This window comes from Pteropus vampyrus, unplaced genomic scaffold, assembly GCF_000151845.1.
Source record: "Pteropus vampyrus isolate Shadow unplaced genomic scaffold, Pvam_2.0 Scaffold43, whole genome shotgun sequence".
Taxonomy (NCBI): Eukaryota; Metazoa; Chordata; class Mammalia; order Chiroptera; family Pteropodidae; genus Pteropus; species Pteropus vampyrus.
This window is the reverse complement of record NW_011888824.1, coordinates 1,604,956-1,621,033: the sequence shown is the minus strand read 5'-3', so window position 1 is coordinate 1,621,033 and position 16,078 is coordinate 1,604,956. Positions and strand designations below refer to the sequence as shown.

General features: G+C 35.5%; 1 protein-coding gene across 4 annotated transcripts in view; it reads left to right on the top strand.

Moving 5' to 3' along the window:
* TMEM200A (transmembrane protein 200A) overlaps nt 1-16,078 on the top strand; it is a 62,360-nt gene that overhangs the window by 39,741 nt on the left and 6,541 nt on the right. Inside the window, exon 2 of one of the 4 annotated variants that reach the window (XM_011358716.2) lies at nt 9,280-9,356. The exons of 2 other annotated variants lie outside the window; for them this stretch is intronic. In XM_011358716.2, coding sequence (XP_011357018.1) covers nt 9,346-9,356 — 11 coding nt within the window. In that variant the 5' untranslated portion in view covers nt 9,280-9,345. Of the gene's footprint in view, nt 1-9,279; nt 9,357-14,723; nt 14,746-16,078 lie in introns of those variants that run through there. One more of the 4 variants, XM_023529818.1, reaches the window with a different exon arrangement.

Sequence of the window (16,078 nt, the reverse complement as noted above, 5' to 3'; positions counted from 1 at the left end):
GGCTTGACTTGTCACCAGCAAGCTTCATTATTAATAAATTGCATCATTCCTTGGTGAAGGAATCAGTTCTTAATAATTTAAAGAGAACTGTATGTCAGTAGTTAGAAAAAAAGAGAACTGAAGTCTCCCTAACATGATAGATCTTTAAATTTTGAAAGGACTTTGGGACTCCTTTGAGCCCCACGTTCATAATTTACTTAATTACCATAAATCTACTCGCCTCTCCCTGTTCATGAGATGTCTCTCCCTATACTTAGGTGTCATTAGACCTGTCCTTCTTGACACTCACAAGACAATTCTTGTGTCTGAAGTCATGTCCTTATGTAAAACAAAACAAAACAAAAACAAAAACAAAAAAACAATGAACAAAACAAAACTGCAGTCTGATGTGTAAAGGAATTACTATGTTACATATGTGTAAGGAAGTATTGTAGTATTTACAATTCATTAGTGAAAATTCATCATTTTTATTGAAGCAAGTCATTTGAAAAATAAATAATTTGGTAATAACAATACTTCAATTTCCTTTTTCTTCCAAGGTTTCAAAGTGTTTAATAAACTGAATGTTTTATAGACATTGTTACTTTTTTCCCCTTTTTACATTTAAGTGTCATAATTACATTTATTTAATAAGAGTTTTATTTTGGAAGCAGGCTTTTTTGTCTGTTTACTTAATAGTAATTAAATTCATCATTTAGTATTTCACTCTAGTGTGAAGATTCAAAGAGTCTGTTTCACTAAGAGAAGGCAACATTATGATTCATAGTAATTAAACCTCATGCCTGTTCATCAGTGGATTAAATTTTCAGCTTTTGATTATAGGATTGTTGTTGTGTGTGTACATATAGTCAATTAACAGTAAGTCTCTAGGAATATGAGAACTAATAACATAGTCAAAACTAAACTTTTTTGTCAAATCATTTCATTTGTTCCTTATTTCTCTAAAAGATACTGTCATCCATTCAATTGCTCAAGCCAGGAACTGGTCGTCATCTTGACAGCTTCTCCCTTACCTTCCACATCTACTCTAACTTCAAGATCTCTTTATTCAGCCTTCTAAACTGCCTTCTTGGTTCTGTCCACTCTGTTCACCCCTTGACTACCACCTTGGTTCAAGCTATCATCGTCCCTGAACTGGATTGCTAACAGGGCTTCTTACTTAGTCTTCCTAGGTTCATTTTTGTCTCCTTTCCACAAGACAGCAGGAATCATAATAATGCAAATCTGATCCTTTCCTATCTGTTTAAAGCTCACTCATTGTGTCTCCTAAGATCAAGTTCAAAGCCCTCAATATGATCTATAAGATTTGAACTTGATCTTAAGAGTCTTGCCACATTGCTTGTATTTATCTCTTTGAGACCAAATACTCTACCATTGCAGAGTTGTGGCACATGCTTTTCTTCCCTCTTTTCTCTATACTATCTCAGTTTAACTTTCTCAAACCCCTCAGACTAAGATAGGTCAGTCATCTTGATATTCACTTTAATGCTGTCCTACATTTTCCCTTCTTAAGACATGTAGCGTTTGTAATTTGTTTGGTGTCTGTCTTCCCCACTCAACATTTAGGTCCAGTGACATAAGGACCTAGTCTGAGTTGTTCATTATTTTAACCCTGGCCTCCAGCAGAGTGAATGCTCAGTAAATGTTTATTTGATGAATGAAAATGAATAAATGAAATGAATAGATGAATAGAATGAAAGACTGATATAAATATCACTCAAATACATTTGGGATTGAATTATTTTGACAACCTGAATTAGAAAAAGACAAATAATGAAAATTTAAGCACAGATGGGTGGTGTTTTTTAAAATTTTGTTTCAGAGTATCAAAAGTCTTATCTACTGAGGTTTAAATTGATGTGGAAGTATATGAGTATATAATATAAATAGTTTTTCAGGTAAAGAAATTTAAATATATTGGTAAGCCCTGAACAAGTGGAAGGGATTCTTTATGAGAATATATGTGAAACATAAAATCTAGAAGTGATTTGTTTGCTTGTACTCATGCTACGATATGTCTAAACAGCTCTCCAACGTATAAAGGCTGATAACTTTATACTAACTGGATATTTCTAGACCTATTAAGAGTGCAGCAAAACCAGGAAGTAGGTACACACCCCAAAAGTCTTAAAAACAAGTTAAATAGATGTTGTAAAGCTCAAATCGTATGCATAGCCAAACTCTTCACTCCAACTTTGCTTGCTCTTAATTTGCACATAATATCAATAATTCCATTGACTTGGCTCTCTCATTTCTAAGACCAAAGTCCCAAACAAGAACTAGACAGGGAAAGGCAGTTGTTAGTAACCTACTGTTCTCAATGGCCGTGTCAACTAACAGCAGCGTCATCTCGCCCTTCTCCAGACTTATCTGAAACTTAACTTGTGTGACAGCACTAACCATGTATGTCTAGTGACATGATTATGTTTTTAAAAATTCATTTTCTATTATTGATCATAAGCTTCTTAAGGAAAGACCTTGGCTTTTCATTTGCCAAAGCATCGCACAAAACCATGCCATAGTTGATATATTCGTAATCAAAATAAAGCAAACAACTCTGAGTCATCAATACAAAATTAAATTATGTTTAATAGTGTTTGGGAGCCTGGAATGAAGTATTATTATATTTTAGAAATATTTTCATCCCTAATAATGAAAGTAAAAGACTTTCTTCTACGAGAGGTGAATACAGTTATTACTTCCATTTTTTTAGAGCCACTCATAAACAAGAGAGTGTCCCAGAGATTAAGTTTTACTATTTACTAGTTCTAATTCTATTGATGTGTAGTGTGCCAACCATTTAAATTCCACCTAGCTGATAGCAACCTATGAGGAAGAAAGTAGGTATTCTCACTTTATAAATAAAAACTTGAAACCATAACTTAAATTATGACCTCAACATTACAGCTATCAAGGACCAGAACTTTTAGTCTTTTTGGATACACTTAGCCATAAAACAATATAACATTGTGATAAAATCACAAGCTTTAGTGTCAGAAAGATCTAGGTTTGGATCCTTCCTTTGGTCACATACCAGCTGAGTCACAGTGGGCAACAAACATGCTTAATCTCTTTAGATGGAGGCAGTCTCTGAGCAATTTTTGATCATGTGATATCATCACATGTCGGTTTGGCAAAGTATGAGATGGACTCATGAGAGGGAATCTTTGAAGAATCAGCTAATGAATTTCTTTTGGCTCCTAAAGCCAAAGCATCAAGCATTAAACAAAAATACATTTACCAGATGACAGCACCCCTCTGTGTTTTAGCAAGTTATTTTTTAGCTCCTTCAACTCTCAATTTCTTTATATATGACATTGGAATTATAATAGTACCTACCTGAGTCAGTCAGAATAGGACATGTGCAGTAACAAACAACCACCAAATCTCAGTGATTTAAAATAACAAAGGTGTATTTCTCATTCACTCATGTCCATTGTTGGTTGACCAGTAGCTCTTGCACCTCATCCTTACATGAGAACCTGGGACGATTGACTTTTTGCCATCTGGAACATTGTTGGTCATCATGGCAGGTGGAAGAGATTGTAGCAAAACACACACTGGCTCTTAAAGGTTTTTGCCAGGAAGAGACACACACTACTTTACTCACATTTCACTGACTTGCCTAACTTCACAGGGTTCGGAAAATGCAATCCAACAATGGACTGTGGATCTGGAAGGAGAACTGGAATGTTGATGAACAGCCCTAATGATCACCATCTGGCCCCATTAGGATCGTCAGGAACATTAATTGAGTGAACACAAAACACTAAGCACAATGCCTTGTACTTTACAAGAACTAAGTAGATATTAGAGATAGTTATGGCCTACCTTGGTTATAAACTTTATTAATAACGATGGCTCGAAGCTTATTTCAACTTGTGGCTTGTAGTATTCCTTTATAAAATGAAACTTCTGAGATAAAGCTTGTGTCTAAAAAAAAGTTGGGCTGCATAACTCCATAGCCTTGCATGACAGAAATGCCTCAGGGTACTACACAGACATAGCATAATGACTTGGATGACTTGTATGTAATAGTGGTCAGTGATTCTTTTTTATCCAGATGGAAAATTTGTGATTCATAAACTGCTAAAGAACAAAGAGAGTTGGAATTCTACATTTCATTTTATGGAGCCACATTCATTATTTTTGAGTGTCCACCCATGATTTTGCACATTCCTTTGCACCATGTTAAGTTGCAAAACACACAGCCTTGCTTACGGTTCATGGATTCTTCCAGGTTGATTGTAAGTCAGATCATAGTCAAGGCAATTTAAGCAAAATAGATCCTCTCGGTTCTTAGAGTCCTTTTTCTTCTCCTTTTGTTTCCTTGGTAGGGGACCTTTCTCATGCTTTATTGCATCTATCTTTCCTTCTTAATAGGAAATATCGGTCATTGTGATTGGTGGTTGATTCATTACACTGTACCACATAGGACTTCCAGTATGTTACGTCAGTTGGCACTTTTATCTTCAGTGTGTCATTCTGGCCTGTGAGCTCCTCTGGAAAGAAGATCCTGGGTCTTTTAGTCTTGGGTTTCCAGTGCCCAGCAGCACCTGGTACTTAGTGGGTCTTCAGTGAATGTGAATGAAGAACAGAATGAATGTGCAACAAAGATATTCTCCCCCTCTAAAGGAATTCCAGGCATAGGGAGAGCACAGGGAGACATTTTCTCAGAGCAGGAGCCCTTGCAAGCCCATGCTAATGGTTTTGCTCAGTTTTTTATGTTGCTTTTGAATGGTTGGAATGATTGTATTCATCTCTCTTTATGATAGCATAATACTAGTGTTCCCTTTTATGTGTCTGCCCAAATATTTTGATTGTTGTGGATTATGAATTCCCACGCGCTGGAACTGTCTCGTCCCAGAAGACCTTATAGAGAGAGAAAGCGGAGGGAGTTGCCTGCCCAGCACTTATGAAAGCTGTATTTGGTCTTAGTAAATGTAAAACTCTAAGCACAAAGCCTGGTACCTTAAAAGGGTAAAAGGATGGTTTTCTTGTAGCACAGACATTTGGACCTTTTAAACAACTACTTAAGAAATTTATGAGTGTTTTTATTATACTTCTAGTATCTAGCTAGTTAGCTGGCTGGCCTTTTTGAAATCATTAAAAAAAGAGTTATTTCAGCTATATTGGTGGGAGATAAAATTAATGTGTCTGCAGTTTTTCACAAGGAATTTTTCATTTAGTTGACTTATTCAAGCTATAAATTCATAATTGTAGCTCTTAAACCAATCTTGATGTAACAACAAAGTAATTTGACTTGAAAATAAAGACACACATGAGCTTAAAGAAATGAAAGTCCAGATTTTAAGTGATCTATTTGAGACGTTTATTAATAGATGATCAAAGAAAAATTATATTTAGTTAGACCATAGACTAAGCTCTTTTCCAAATGGATTATCTGGATTTTTTTTCCCTCTATCTATATCTTTGCTCAGGGAGCCTCTAGTTACAACAGGGCCATTTGTGTAGCTGTCAGCAGTAGACATGGACAGCTGTGTATATTTTCAGCAGTGTGTATTCTTCAGCAGTGTGTGTGTGTGCGTGTATGTATGTAAAATATTTTTCAAATAGATGACATTTTAAAAATATTTTTTTGTATTTTATATTTTATATCTTTTTATATTTTATATCATATGTTTTTTATATTCAATTAACATTTATTGAACATTACATCTTGTCGGTAAGTGATTTTCTACATTTTAAAAATAACTACATAATATTCTTTTATTTAAATATACCATAATTAGTTGATCAAATTATTGTGTTAATATAATTGAAAGAAAAAACATACTTGTTGCCAAATTATCCCCTGGAAAAAGAGAGAAAACTTTTATATAAACGTTGCTAACAAGAAAAACCTTTCGTTGATATTTCTTCAGTTTATACTTTTCATATGACACTTTAAGGGGAAGATGAAATCTTTAAACTGATTGAATTTTAAAATATTATCAAAAAGTTTAGAGTGATAAGAGTCATTTTTTAATATCCTTTCCTTAGTTTTAGAGACAGAAGGTCAACTCTGTAGCAATAAACAGATAAAATACCAAAAATTATGCCTCAGAGTAATAAAATACATAAGAAACTAAAAAGATTTAGAGTGTTGCCATTGTTCTCTGCTTTGGGGAACATTTGATCTTTATCTGCATTGGGTGATATGATTTGGGTTTGCTTTTTTTTTGAGGAACTTGCTTATTTCTCACATACAGATTTGATAATTTGTCTAGAAGTGAGTTCTTATAAAGGTTAGAAGTTGAACTGATTTCATCATCACCAACAATTACAAGTTATTGAGAGCATGGCACTGTGCTATGCAATTTCTTTAAATGACATTCTTTATTCTTTCTTTAAATACGTTTTTCCTCGCTGCATTATAAATTCATGATCATAAATTCTTTCTCCCCTTCAGCTCCTTATTTTCTCTCAACATTTCCAATTATGCCTTCTGCCCCTAATCCTAGTTCTGTTAATGTGCAGTATGATTGAAGGAGAAATCACATATTCTTTAAGCTAAACAGATCTGGATTTGAAACCTTGCCTTTCCTAGCTGTGTGGCATTGGGCAAAGTACTTACACTCTGAGCCTCAATGAAATGGTACAAGTTTTTTTCTCCCTTACAGAATTTTACTGATAGTTAAACACAGTAATATATATTGTTTCTAAAAAATATCAGAATGCCATAAACACTAGTTCCTTCCTCATTTCTAGTTTTTCATTCTTCCTTCTCAGTTTTCATACTTTCCCCCAAAGTCTCCAGAAGAATAATTTGAACTTCTTGGCAGTTCTCTTGGAAAAGATTCAGGATAAAACGTTTTTCTTTCTTTCTGGAATTCATCATTATTAAAAAGTCACCATTTAACTAATATTTACTTTGATCTCAGTAAGGCTGTAGACCTTAGTTTAGTCAACTTTATTCCATTTAAATTGGAACAAATCCTAAAATGACATTTAAGCAGTACATAGTGCTCAATTATTTTATGAGAAGAAATTACTGAGATCACAAGTCACGCAGGGAGGGTTGGCTGGGGGAGCTATGATAGTGACCGGTGTCTCCATCATGTAAGACTTACAGATTTTACTGCTGAATTCAGTCTTCTGCTTGGGGCTTGCCGATAGAAATTCTGCTTCTTAGGTCTAAATCCCCAGTCTAAATTCATACAAGTCTATCTATGCTGTTCTTGTGGCTCACCTTCCCTCTGTTTTCTATGGTAGAGATTCCTCTCTGCCTCTCCGCTTTTCCTCCTCCCTTTTTTGAGGACAGCTCTAGGATCATCTTCTTTATGAAACCTCTCCTGCTTCTTCTTACCTTTACCCTTACCCACTAAGGTCGCTGTCTCCTTTCGACCTTCTCTTCCCATGAATACTTCTGTCTTTGCACCTAGAATGCTTCTTGGTATTGGCTCATCTCCCTGCTTCTAGGCTCTCAGCCTGATAATAAGAACACAGAGGATTTTGGATTCGCTTCAGAGCGCTGGCACATAGTTTGTGTTCAACCAGTATCTGTTGAATACAGAAATAAATTTTAAACATCACAGGCATGGATTCCTCAGATAAAGGAGCATAGAAGGTTGAAATTATTATAAGTGATGAACTGGATTAAAAGCAGCACAAGCAGAGCTAAATAGAGATGAGAGAGTGTCTGCTTTTCAATGTGAGCTAGAAATTTGAATCAATTATCAGCGTCCTTCTGGAAGAATTAGGAATGTTATTTGATTTACTTAATTACTTGATTTAATTATCTTATGCAGACTAAGGGAGCAAAAATAGTCCTCTTTATCATTCAGAAAGTAATACAAAAAATCATTCAGACGCCCTATAAATATATGGTTTAAAGCAAAGAATATTGAAGCTTGGACGAGCTGAGCAATTATTTCAATTTTCTACATTATTTTCCTTTTGAAGATACAGCCAGTTTCAAAGTAGAGTAATGGCTACAGAACTTGAGTTGGAAGGCCTATAAAATTAAGTATTTTCTTGAACTCTTGGCTCATCGGTTTAAGGAGGATGTTGATAACTATTCTTCAGAATTGTGAGGATTTAATGAGTCAATATGTGAATAAGCCAATAAATATTTGATTAATGTCCAAGGAGTACAAGTAAGATCTGTGATTTAGTATATAACTACAGCAAATCTAAAAAAATGCTTAGAGTATTATAGTAAGTTATGTTTGTCTGCAGGTCTGATATCATTGGAGATCAAAAAGATAAACAAATGCTAATGATTTGTTTTTGTTTTAAAAGCACACACATATCAAAACTCATTGTTATAACCCTCCTGGTACCTGATTTTGATTTTCAAAAAATCAAGCTCGAAGGCATTTTTAAAATTCAGATTGAAGTCATGTGAAGTTATAGTGCAGTTCAACCTTGGCATAAATGTGTCTTAAATAAACCCCAGGGATGTTAGTGCCTTAAAGAAAAGTTCAATGTAAATATCCTTTCTTTAGGTTTAGATTAAGCAGGGAAAGGAAAACATGGGGTATTCTTAAGTGCAAGGGAGCAAGGACTGTCTCCTTCCTACCATCCCACCCACTCCCACCAAAGGCCTTACCCAACAGACCCTCGCCCACTGGGATGACTCTTGGGTCTCTGTAGACACAGGGCTGTGCTGCACACAAAGGATGACACAGGGTAAATGCAGGAAGCAGAACAGAGATTTAATTTTGGAGCTTGAAAATCAAATAAAATTCAGTCTTGCTTCTTCATCCTTATGAGGAGATAAATGTGCAAGTTAAGTGTAAGAACTCTTTCTGGAGCCCCAGTCCAGTTTCCCTCTCATAATGAATCTGAAGATGTCTAGCCTCTGCGGCTGCATGCTTTATGAAAATGATAATTCCGAAGTTGCAGGATATTCTCAAAAAGAAGCCTGTTTCCCTAAGTGAATCAAAGTTGTAAGGTGAGAGTAACTGAAGGTCATTGGTGAGAACTGAGCTTTGGGGAAAGAAAGCCTCACTCTCTTTGAAGGTCAGAAGGGAGCTGTGTAAGTCAGGATGACCCAGCACAGATAAAATTTGGTGATTCTGACAAAGGATTTGCTTTACAATGAAATGCACAGCATTATTCTTGAGCAAATTCTAGATATAAATTTCTTAAAGGCAGATACAAATTTTTAATTCATCCTGTAACTTACTTTGTACCCAATAAATGCATGTGTTGCCCAGGTGGGTAGAATTATTTTCTGTGCTCAAGATTATGATGTCTCATAAGTAAGTGCTTCTTTTCTGAATTTGTGATTTAATCTAGTTAGTGATTTTAGTCATTTTCTTTTTTCTCTAGTTCTGCATTTTTGCCTGAAAACATGACACATGTTTTTACCATGAGCAAGCCCACCTAATTACCCAAATGTGTATCAGGTTGGTCTGCTTTTTATTCTGTTTTCCAAACTTCAGCATCCTTTTTTTTGCTCTGTATTTAGTTAAGAGTTCCAAAGTGGAAATGAAGTAAGAGCCGTGTATACTTCTGGCAAAAAGATGAATAGTACGGTTACATATAAAGTGAGCATTCTGCTGCCTCTCACCCACAGCCTCTCTCTCTAAGCAGAAGCCCTGTTAAGGGTAGTGGTGTCTTCCACACCCTGTCAGTACGTATCTAAACATGCATTCTGTATGTTCGACATAAACAGGATCCTACTGTTTACTTCTCTTCTAAAATCTCCAAATATAATGTGGCCATTTTTTGTTATTGGCATGTATTATTCCTTTTAAATATCTTGTAATATTCCATTATAGGGATGCAGCATAATTGAGTTAGCCAACTTTCTATTGATGGGCATCCAAACTGTTCCCATTACTATTAGCCCTGAATGCATACTTTTATGGATAGGTCTACAAATCTTTCTAAAGGCTGTATTCATAGAGATGAAATGGGTTCAGGGAGTGGAGAAGATGGGCATTTAAACTTTTGAAAGTCATTCTCAAATAAATCTCAAAAAAGTGCCAATTCGTCCTCTCACTGATAACTTATTAGAGTTTATTTCCTTACACCTTACCAGTAATGGGCATAACCAATCATTCTTTTTTTTTTTCATTTTTGTCTATTAGTGAAGTTATATCTTTAGTTTTGAAATTGCTTTAGTTAGAATTTCTTTGCTTACTGTTTTCATTTGTTAAATGGACATTTGTATTTTTTCTTCTATGAATTGATATTAATGTCTTTGGTCCATTTTTCTCTTGGATCGCCATCTTGTGCAGGAAATTACCAGTGAAGCAAACCATTATAAAGTATAACAGATATTAAAAACTAAAAATATCTCAGGCATAATCCAAAAATACCCTTCTCTAGCAGAAAGAGGCAACATGCATGTATGGTGTTTTGGAGACATGGTTTTATCCTCTGTTGCTGTTAGGTTAAGCCTCCCTTGAAATCATTTATACTGCTAAGCATTCTTTCCAGTCTTTCTTATATTCCTGATATTTTATGCATTCTTCTCAATTTTTTCCTTTTAGCTACTGTGAGTCAGGATTTGGTAGATGATTCAGTAATCTCAGCAATCCCAAGAAACAATTCCTGTCCTTATATAATTTTTTTTTTTTTAAGAAGCGCTGGAAAGACGTAAAGACCTATAAGAAAATATGTAATTGCTCATCATTTCAGATGGCTAATGTTTGCAATAATTTCTATAATTTTCTCCCTAGTCCGTTTCTTCTTCTCTTCCTCTGCTTCTTCTTCTCTTCCTCTGCTTCTTCCTTCTTTTCTGACTTTTACCTGCTTTTTTTCTTCACTTCCTCTGTGTTCCTTACCAGCTCCGCTCTGAGTCAATTATTTTTTTCTTTTTGATTTCTGATTAAAAACTCTAAATAAAGCAGGCATTAATTGGTACTTCTTCAGTGATGAATCAGTAGGTGCTCCCATTATATTCAGGAGCCACCATCAGTTGGAAAACTTTATAAGAAATTTGATTTATAGTGTGTGACTGTGGATTAAAAGATGACACAGTTCATTGCTAATTTATATGGTGTTTTTCTCTGGTGAGTGATGGTTTCTTATTTGCAGTAGAGAAGAGAGTAAGACCTTTTGCATCCTTAACAGTATTGGCAAGGCTGGGTAACATGCAAAACTGATTGGCTTACATAGAGTCTCACTTTCCAGTGTTATCTCCATGAACATGGTCACCATACCTCTAAGCGAAGTTCCCATATATGTTCTCCTGCAGAGGAGAGATCGCTATAAAAAGTCCAATTTGTGACTTTAAATGTTTTAGCTTTTTATCTAGGAATATATCAATTAATCGCCTGCATTTTAGTAAATATTTGACTTCTTTAGGGGTAGCTTCTTTACACCAATTTCAAGTCAACATCCTACCAGGAAATACAGTGAACAGGGAGTTTGACAGTCATTGAAAGAGCTTGTTCAGAATTGAAGAATTAGGGTATAGGGTGGGAAGCATATTTCTACTTTAGGGGGAAATGGGCTTCTAATTTCTTCTGTTCCTGCAAAAAATGTCTCCCACTGGGTCTCAGCAGGATTTTTTTCTAACAGCTCATTATGGGTCTGTTATTTGGCCTCCTGAAGACTTTTGTGTTTTGTGGGCTTCATGGTTTTTAGTCCTTGGAGAGCAGTTGTTCCTTGTCATTGTTACACAGCTCATAATTGGTTTAGGCCCATATTTTACAGTTTGTCAAGCTGACAGGTTTAGAAGGTTAGTAAAAAAGGACATATATGGTATAGATTTCCAAGTGCATTCTCTGCTCCTAGCATTTTCCACATGCTTAGGATATACTTGATCATAAAGCGTATTTTATGTCTAATGATTTGACTATCATTCTGCTAATTATCAAAAATTTCTGTATGTCTCTTTAGTTCCAGCATTCATGTGAATGTAAAACTATACTGAATATTAAGAAACTGTTTTTTCCAAGGCAGACTAACAAAGACCTTCAGAATGTACATAAAATCATAGCTTAAATTTCTTGTCATAAACTTAATATTTTGCACATTTTCACTTTATATCACTTTATGGCTTCTTCTCTAGTCGCTATATTCCCAAGCCTCATATTCCTCTTTGTTTTCAGTGTTTTATGGCCAAGTGCCCCAATGGAAACATAATGGTGTAATCAATTAGATTACTCAAGCAATTGATTTAGTGGCATCATTAAGAGAAGTAAAAACATCAGACGAACTGGTTTGGGTTTTCCTACCTTGTTTTTATTATTGCTATTATTTTTCTCACAAATCTCCAAATCTGAAGATATGGAATGAATTAAAAAGAAAAAGAAAGTTATGATTTATTCTTCTATAATGTATTTCCCACCTGTCTCTCTCTTTTATAAACTCAAGTCTTCTTTGCAACTACCAAATTATTAATGTTTTACCACTAAAATACACAGACTCCACTCAATAGTTTTGGACTCCAAATCTCAGTACAAACTTGCAGTCATAATTTTCTTTCCAGAGTCAGTGAGCCATCATTAATTATTTAACTTAATATATTAAAATATATTTTTGGTTTGCCTAGCCGAGCAATGAAGGAGTTAATAATACCAAGCAATAAAGAGTTAATAATAATAGCTATTGTTTATTGAGAAATTAATATAATCAACACTGTAGTGAATATTTTATATATATATTACTTTATTTTATCCTTAAAAAGACCTTAAAATCAGACACATCTGACATTACTAATGTAGATGTTCGTTCCCAGACACTGAGCTGTGATCTGCATTCATTATTTCCTTTGCTTTACAACAACCCCATAGATATTGTTACTGTCCTTGTTTACAGAAGAGGGAACTGAAGCTCCAAGAGGTAGAGTCAATTGTTCAAGTGTATTGTTAAGGAGAAAACCACAGACCCAAAATGGAGTCACATGTGTTAAAAGCCTATAATCTCATTTCAGTTTTGACCTTCACCAGAAGTGTAATCTTCATCAGTCAGTCTAGACTTTTCAGGTAACCGCCAGTGAGGTAATCTGTCACGTGGGCCCTACCCATCCCCTCCATAAGAATAGGCAATCTGCGTGATAAACCCCCTCGCTTTTCCCTTCCTCTTCAAAAGTGATTTTGACCTAAAAATAATCCTTTCTTTGGCTAATAGCTCTCTTGCCTCACTTTTCTTCCTATAAAAACCTTCCACATTGTACAACTCCTCAGAGTTCCCTTCTAGTTGTAGATGGGATGCAGCCCAATTTATGAATCACTTAATAAACCAATTAGAGCTTCAAATTTACTCTATTGAATTTTGTGCTTTAACAGTGGCTAATAAGTAGTGTATAGGGATTCAAAATGCCCTAAGTCTTCTGCAATACTATATAATGTCTATTAAAGAAGGTTTTGCCATATTACAGGTGGAGAGACTAAGATACGAAGAGTTTAAAACAACTTGGCCAGGGCTGTGTGGCGATCAAGTGATGAAGCAAAAATGTGACCCCTGTCTCTTTGATTCCAGTGTCCATATGCAAAACCATTATGCTACACATTAAAAAATATTTCTATTCTAATTTTTTAAACTCTAATATAATCGAACTATTAGTCACCCATAGGCATTTCTATTTCAATTCTGATAAAGATATAGATTAGAAATCTTTTTCTAAAAATTTAAAATGTCTTTACTGGGAAGAAAGTCTTAAAACTATTCTAGCTTAAACAGGAAATACTTCCATCTGTCACATTTGTGGATACTGCATGGGTTTTTGTATAACGTTTTTGTTTGGTCCTGAAGGTATAGATTAATTTTTACTTCCTTTTGGCAGATAGCCTCACATTCTGGCAAATTTTTAAACCTCGAGATAAGAATAAAAATTTAAACATGTAAGTAAGATAGTATCAAATATATTAAAAGTAATTGGCACACTGTAAGTGAGAAGATAAAGAGAAACCATAAGGCAAAGATCCTCCTGAAACAATCAGAGACAAAGATGAATTAGAATCTGGCTGCATGGTAAACTCCTACTGATGGCGCCAAGCATCCATGAACTGTTGCCACCTCCAGGAAGCCTCTCTGATTCTTCCATATAGAATGGAAGAGCATTCACCAGTGTTACCATAATCATAGTAATCGATTTGTTCCTTTTTAAATGTGTACTTTGTTTTCCCACTGGACACCAGACTCCTTAAAATCAAGGACCAGGTTTTATTAACTTTGTGTCCTAGCATCTAGCATATTTCAGTGATAAAATTTAAGCCAGTTCCCAGTCAACAGATAAATTTGCGGAGTACTTATTACATTCCAGGCATGATTTGAGGCATTGGGCTGGCATGAAAAACAATAGAAAGGAATATTTCACCCAAAAGGAACATTGAATGGGGAGTCTGAAAACTTGAATTCCAATCCTTTTCTTTCTGCTAATTCATTGTTGGATTTTTTACTGCATTTCTGGCTGTTAGTTGACTAAAATGTCTGATTCAAAAACTTCTAAAGTCTCTCCACTCTGCATCATCTCAGATATAAGGGTGTGAATGCATCTGGAACCACGTCTGATATGTAGTAGTCTCACAGTTTGGTCAGGAGAGCACCTAAGTGTAAAGGAATAAACTTCCATGAGGGTATGGATACTAAAAAACAGTATGAATTAGTACTGTGAAACACACATTTCAGAATGTGCTTAAGCTTGTAAGAAGGGTAGAGGACAACAGTAATAAGGCTTTTAAAATTGTTACTGGAGCAAAAATAGGAGAGGATATGCCTGTTAGAAGGGATGCTGCAGTGTTAACACATGACACATAAGGCAGAAATCTCAGTCAAGGAGGAAGTTTTTGGCTGAAGGGTAGAATTAACATGGTCCAGTGGGAAGATGAGCCAGCGTGGGTGAGTAGACGGTAATAGAGTGCTTAAATGAGTTCAAGAGTTTATATCTGCAGTGATAAAGGTAACAAATGTGATTGAATTTCTACTAATGATTTCTGAGATCCGTGATGGATGGGTAAGGTGGCACAAGACTAGAGATAGCCCAGTAGGATCTTGGTGTGTACAATGAAGAAGGTGTGTTCTGCAAGTTTTCAACTGGTAATCTTATTAACGAATGCTAGCAAAATTGTGACTGTTTTTTGAACACTGGGAATGAAAAATAGGATGATTAGTATGCACCCAAAAGTTAACCCAATCTATTAAATTTTTTTTTTTTTTATTTGTCAACAGAACATATGCATATCTGTCTTTTAGTTTGGCTTTTGAAAAAATCATGATTTTTTTTGGAGAATATGGAAATCGAGTGTTGCTGACCCTCTTGTTAGGTTTATTTATAAAGATAATTGCTGATCATTATATTCTTCAGGCCAGGAAACATATTTTGAGCCCTGTATCTACTGTACTTCCTACCAGACATCAGTTTTCGCTAATTACATGAATGAATATCAACACAAATTAACAATGCCCACCTAGGAAGAGGTCTCAAGTTCGAAAAGTTTGGATGAAGCTTTGGATCTAGAGACCGATAAGCAAAAAACTCTGTGTTCAAGTTAACAAAATGAAAGTCAGTGTAGTAAAATTCTTTGTTTGGATCTTGGACGAAATAAGTCCCAACCCAGCCCTATCAGGGATGGTAGAGAGCAAAGAGGAGGAGTGTGGAGGTGGGGCTGACCCGTCCTCAGTCTGCACCTTCACCTGCCAAAGGGAGTCTAGACAATGCGAGTCCTGCTGCTCTCCCAGGAACAGGCCCCCATGGTTTTTCCCATGTGGTCAGTGTGTTTTGAGGAATGGCAGTTGGTTCATTCATAGTTACAGTTTTAAAGGCAAAGAGCCCTCTTGAGGATCTGGTGTTCTGATGGAAACATGAATCAAAATGAAAACTGACAGGAAAAGAAAACCTCAGTGAAAGCAAATTTGGAAGACTGTCCCTATCTCAAATTCTATAAGAGCACAGGCTCTGGAGTCACCCCCGAGCTGTGTGACCTTAAGCAAATTACTTAAACTCTCTGAGCCTCAGTCTTCTCATCTGTGAAATAGAGGACATAATGATTATATCCACTTCCAGAACCGTTGTGAGAATAAATATATTCTCATATCCAAAGCACTTAGAATAGTGTCTGACCATAAGCAATGTGTGTGTTAGCTTTCATACTGTTATTGTTATTATTAAAACTTAGAAGAGTGCTATAGTTTGTTACAATAAGGAGACTATAGTCAACAGGGTCCCTATCCG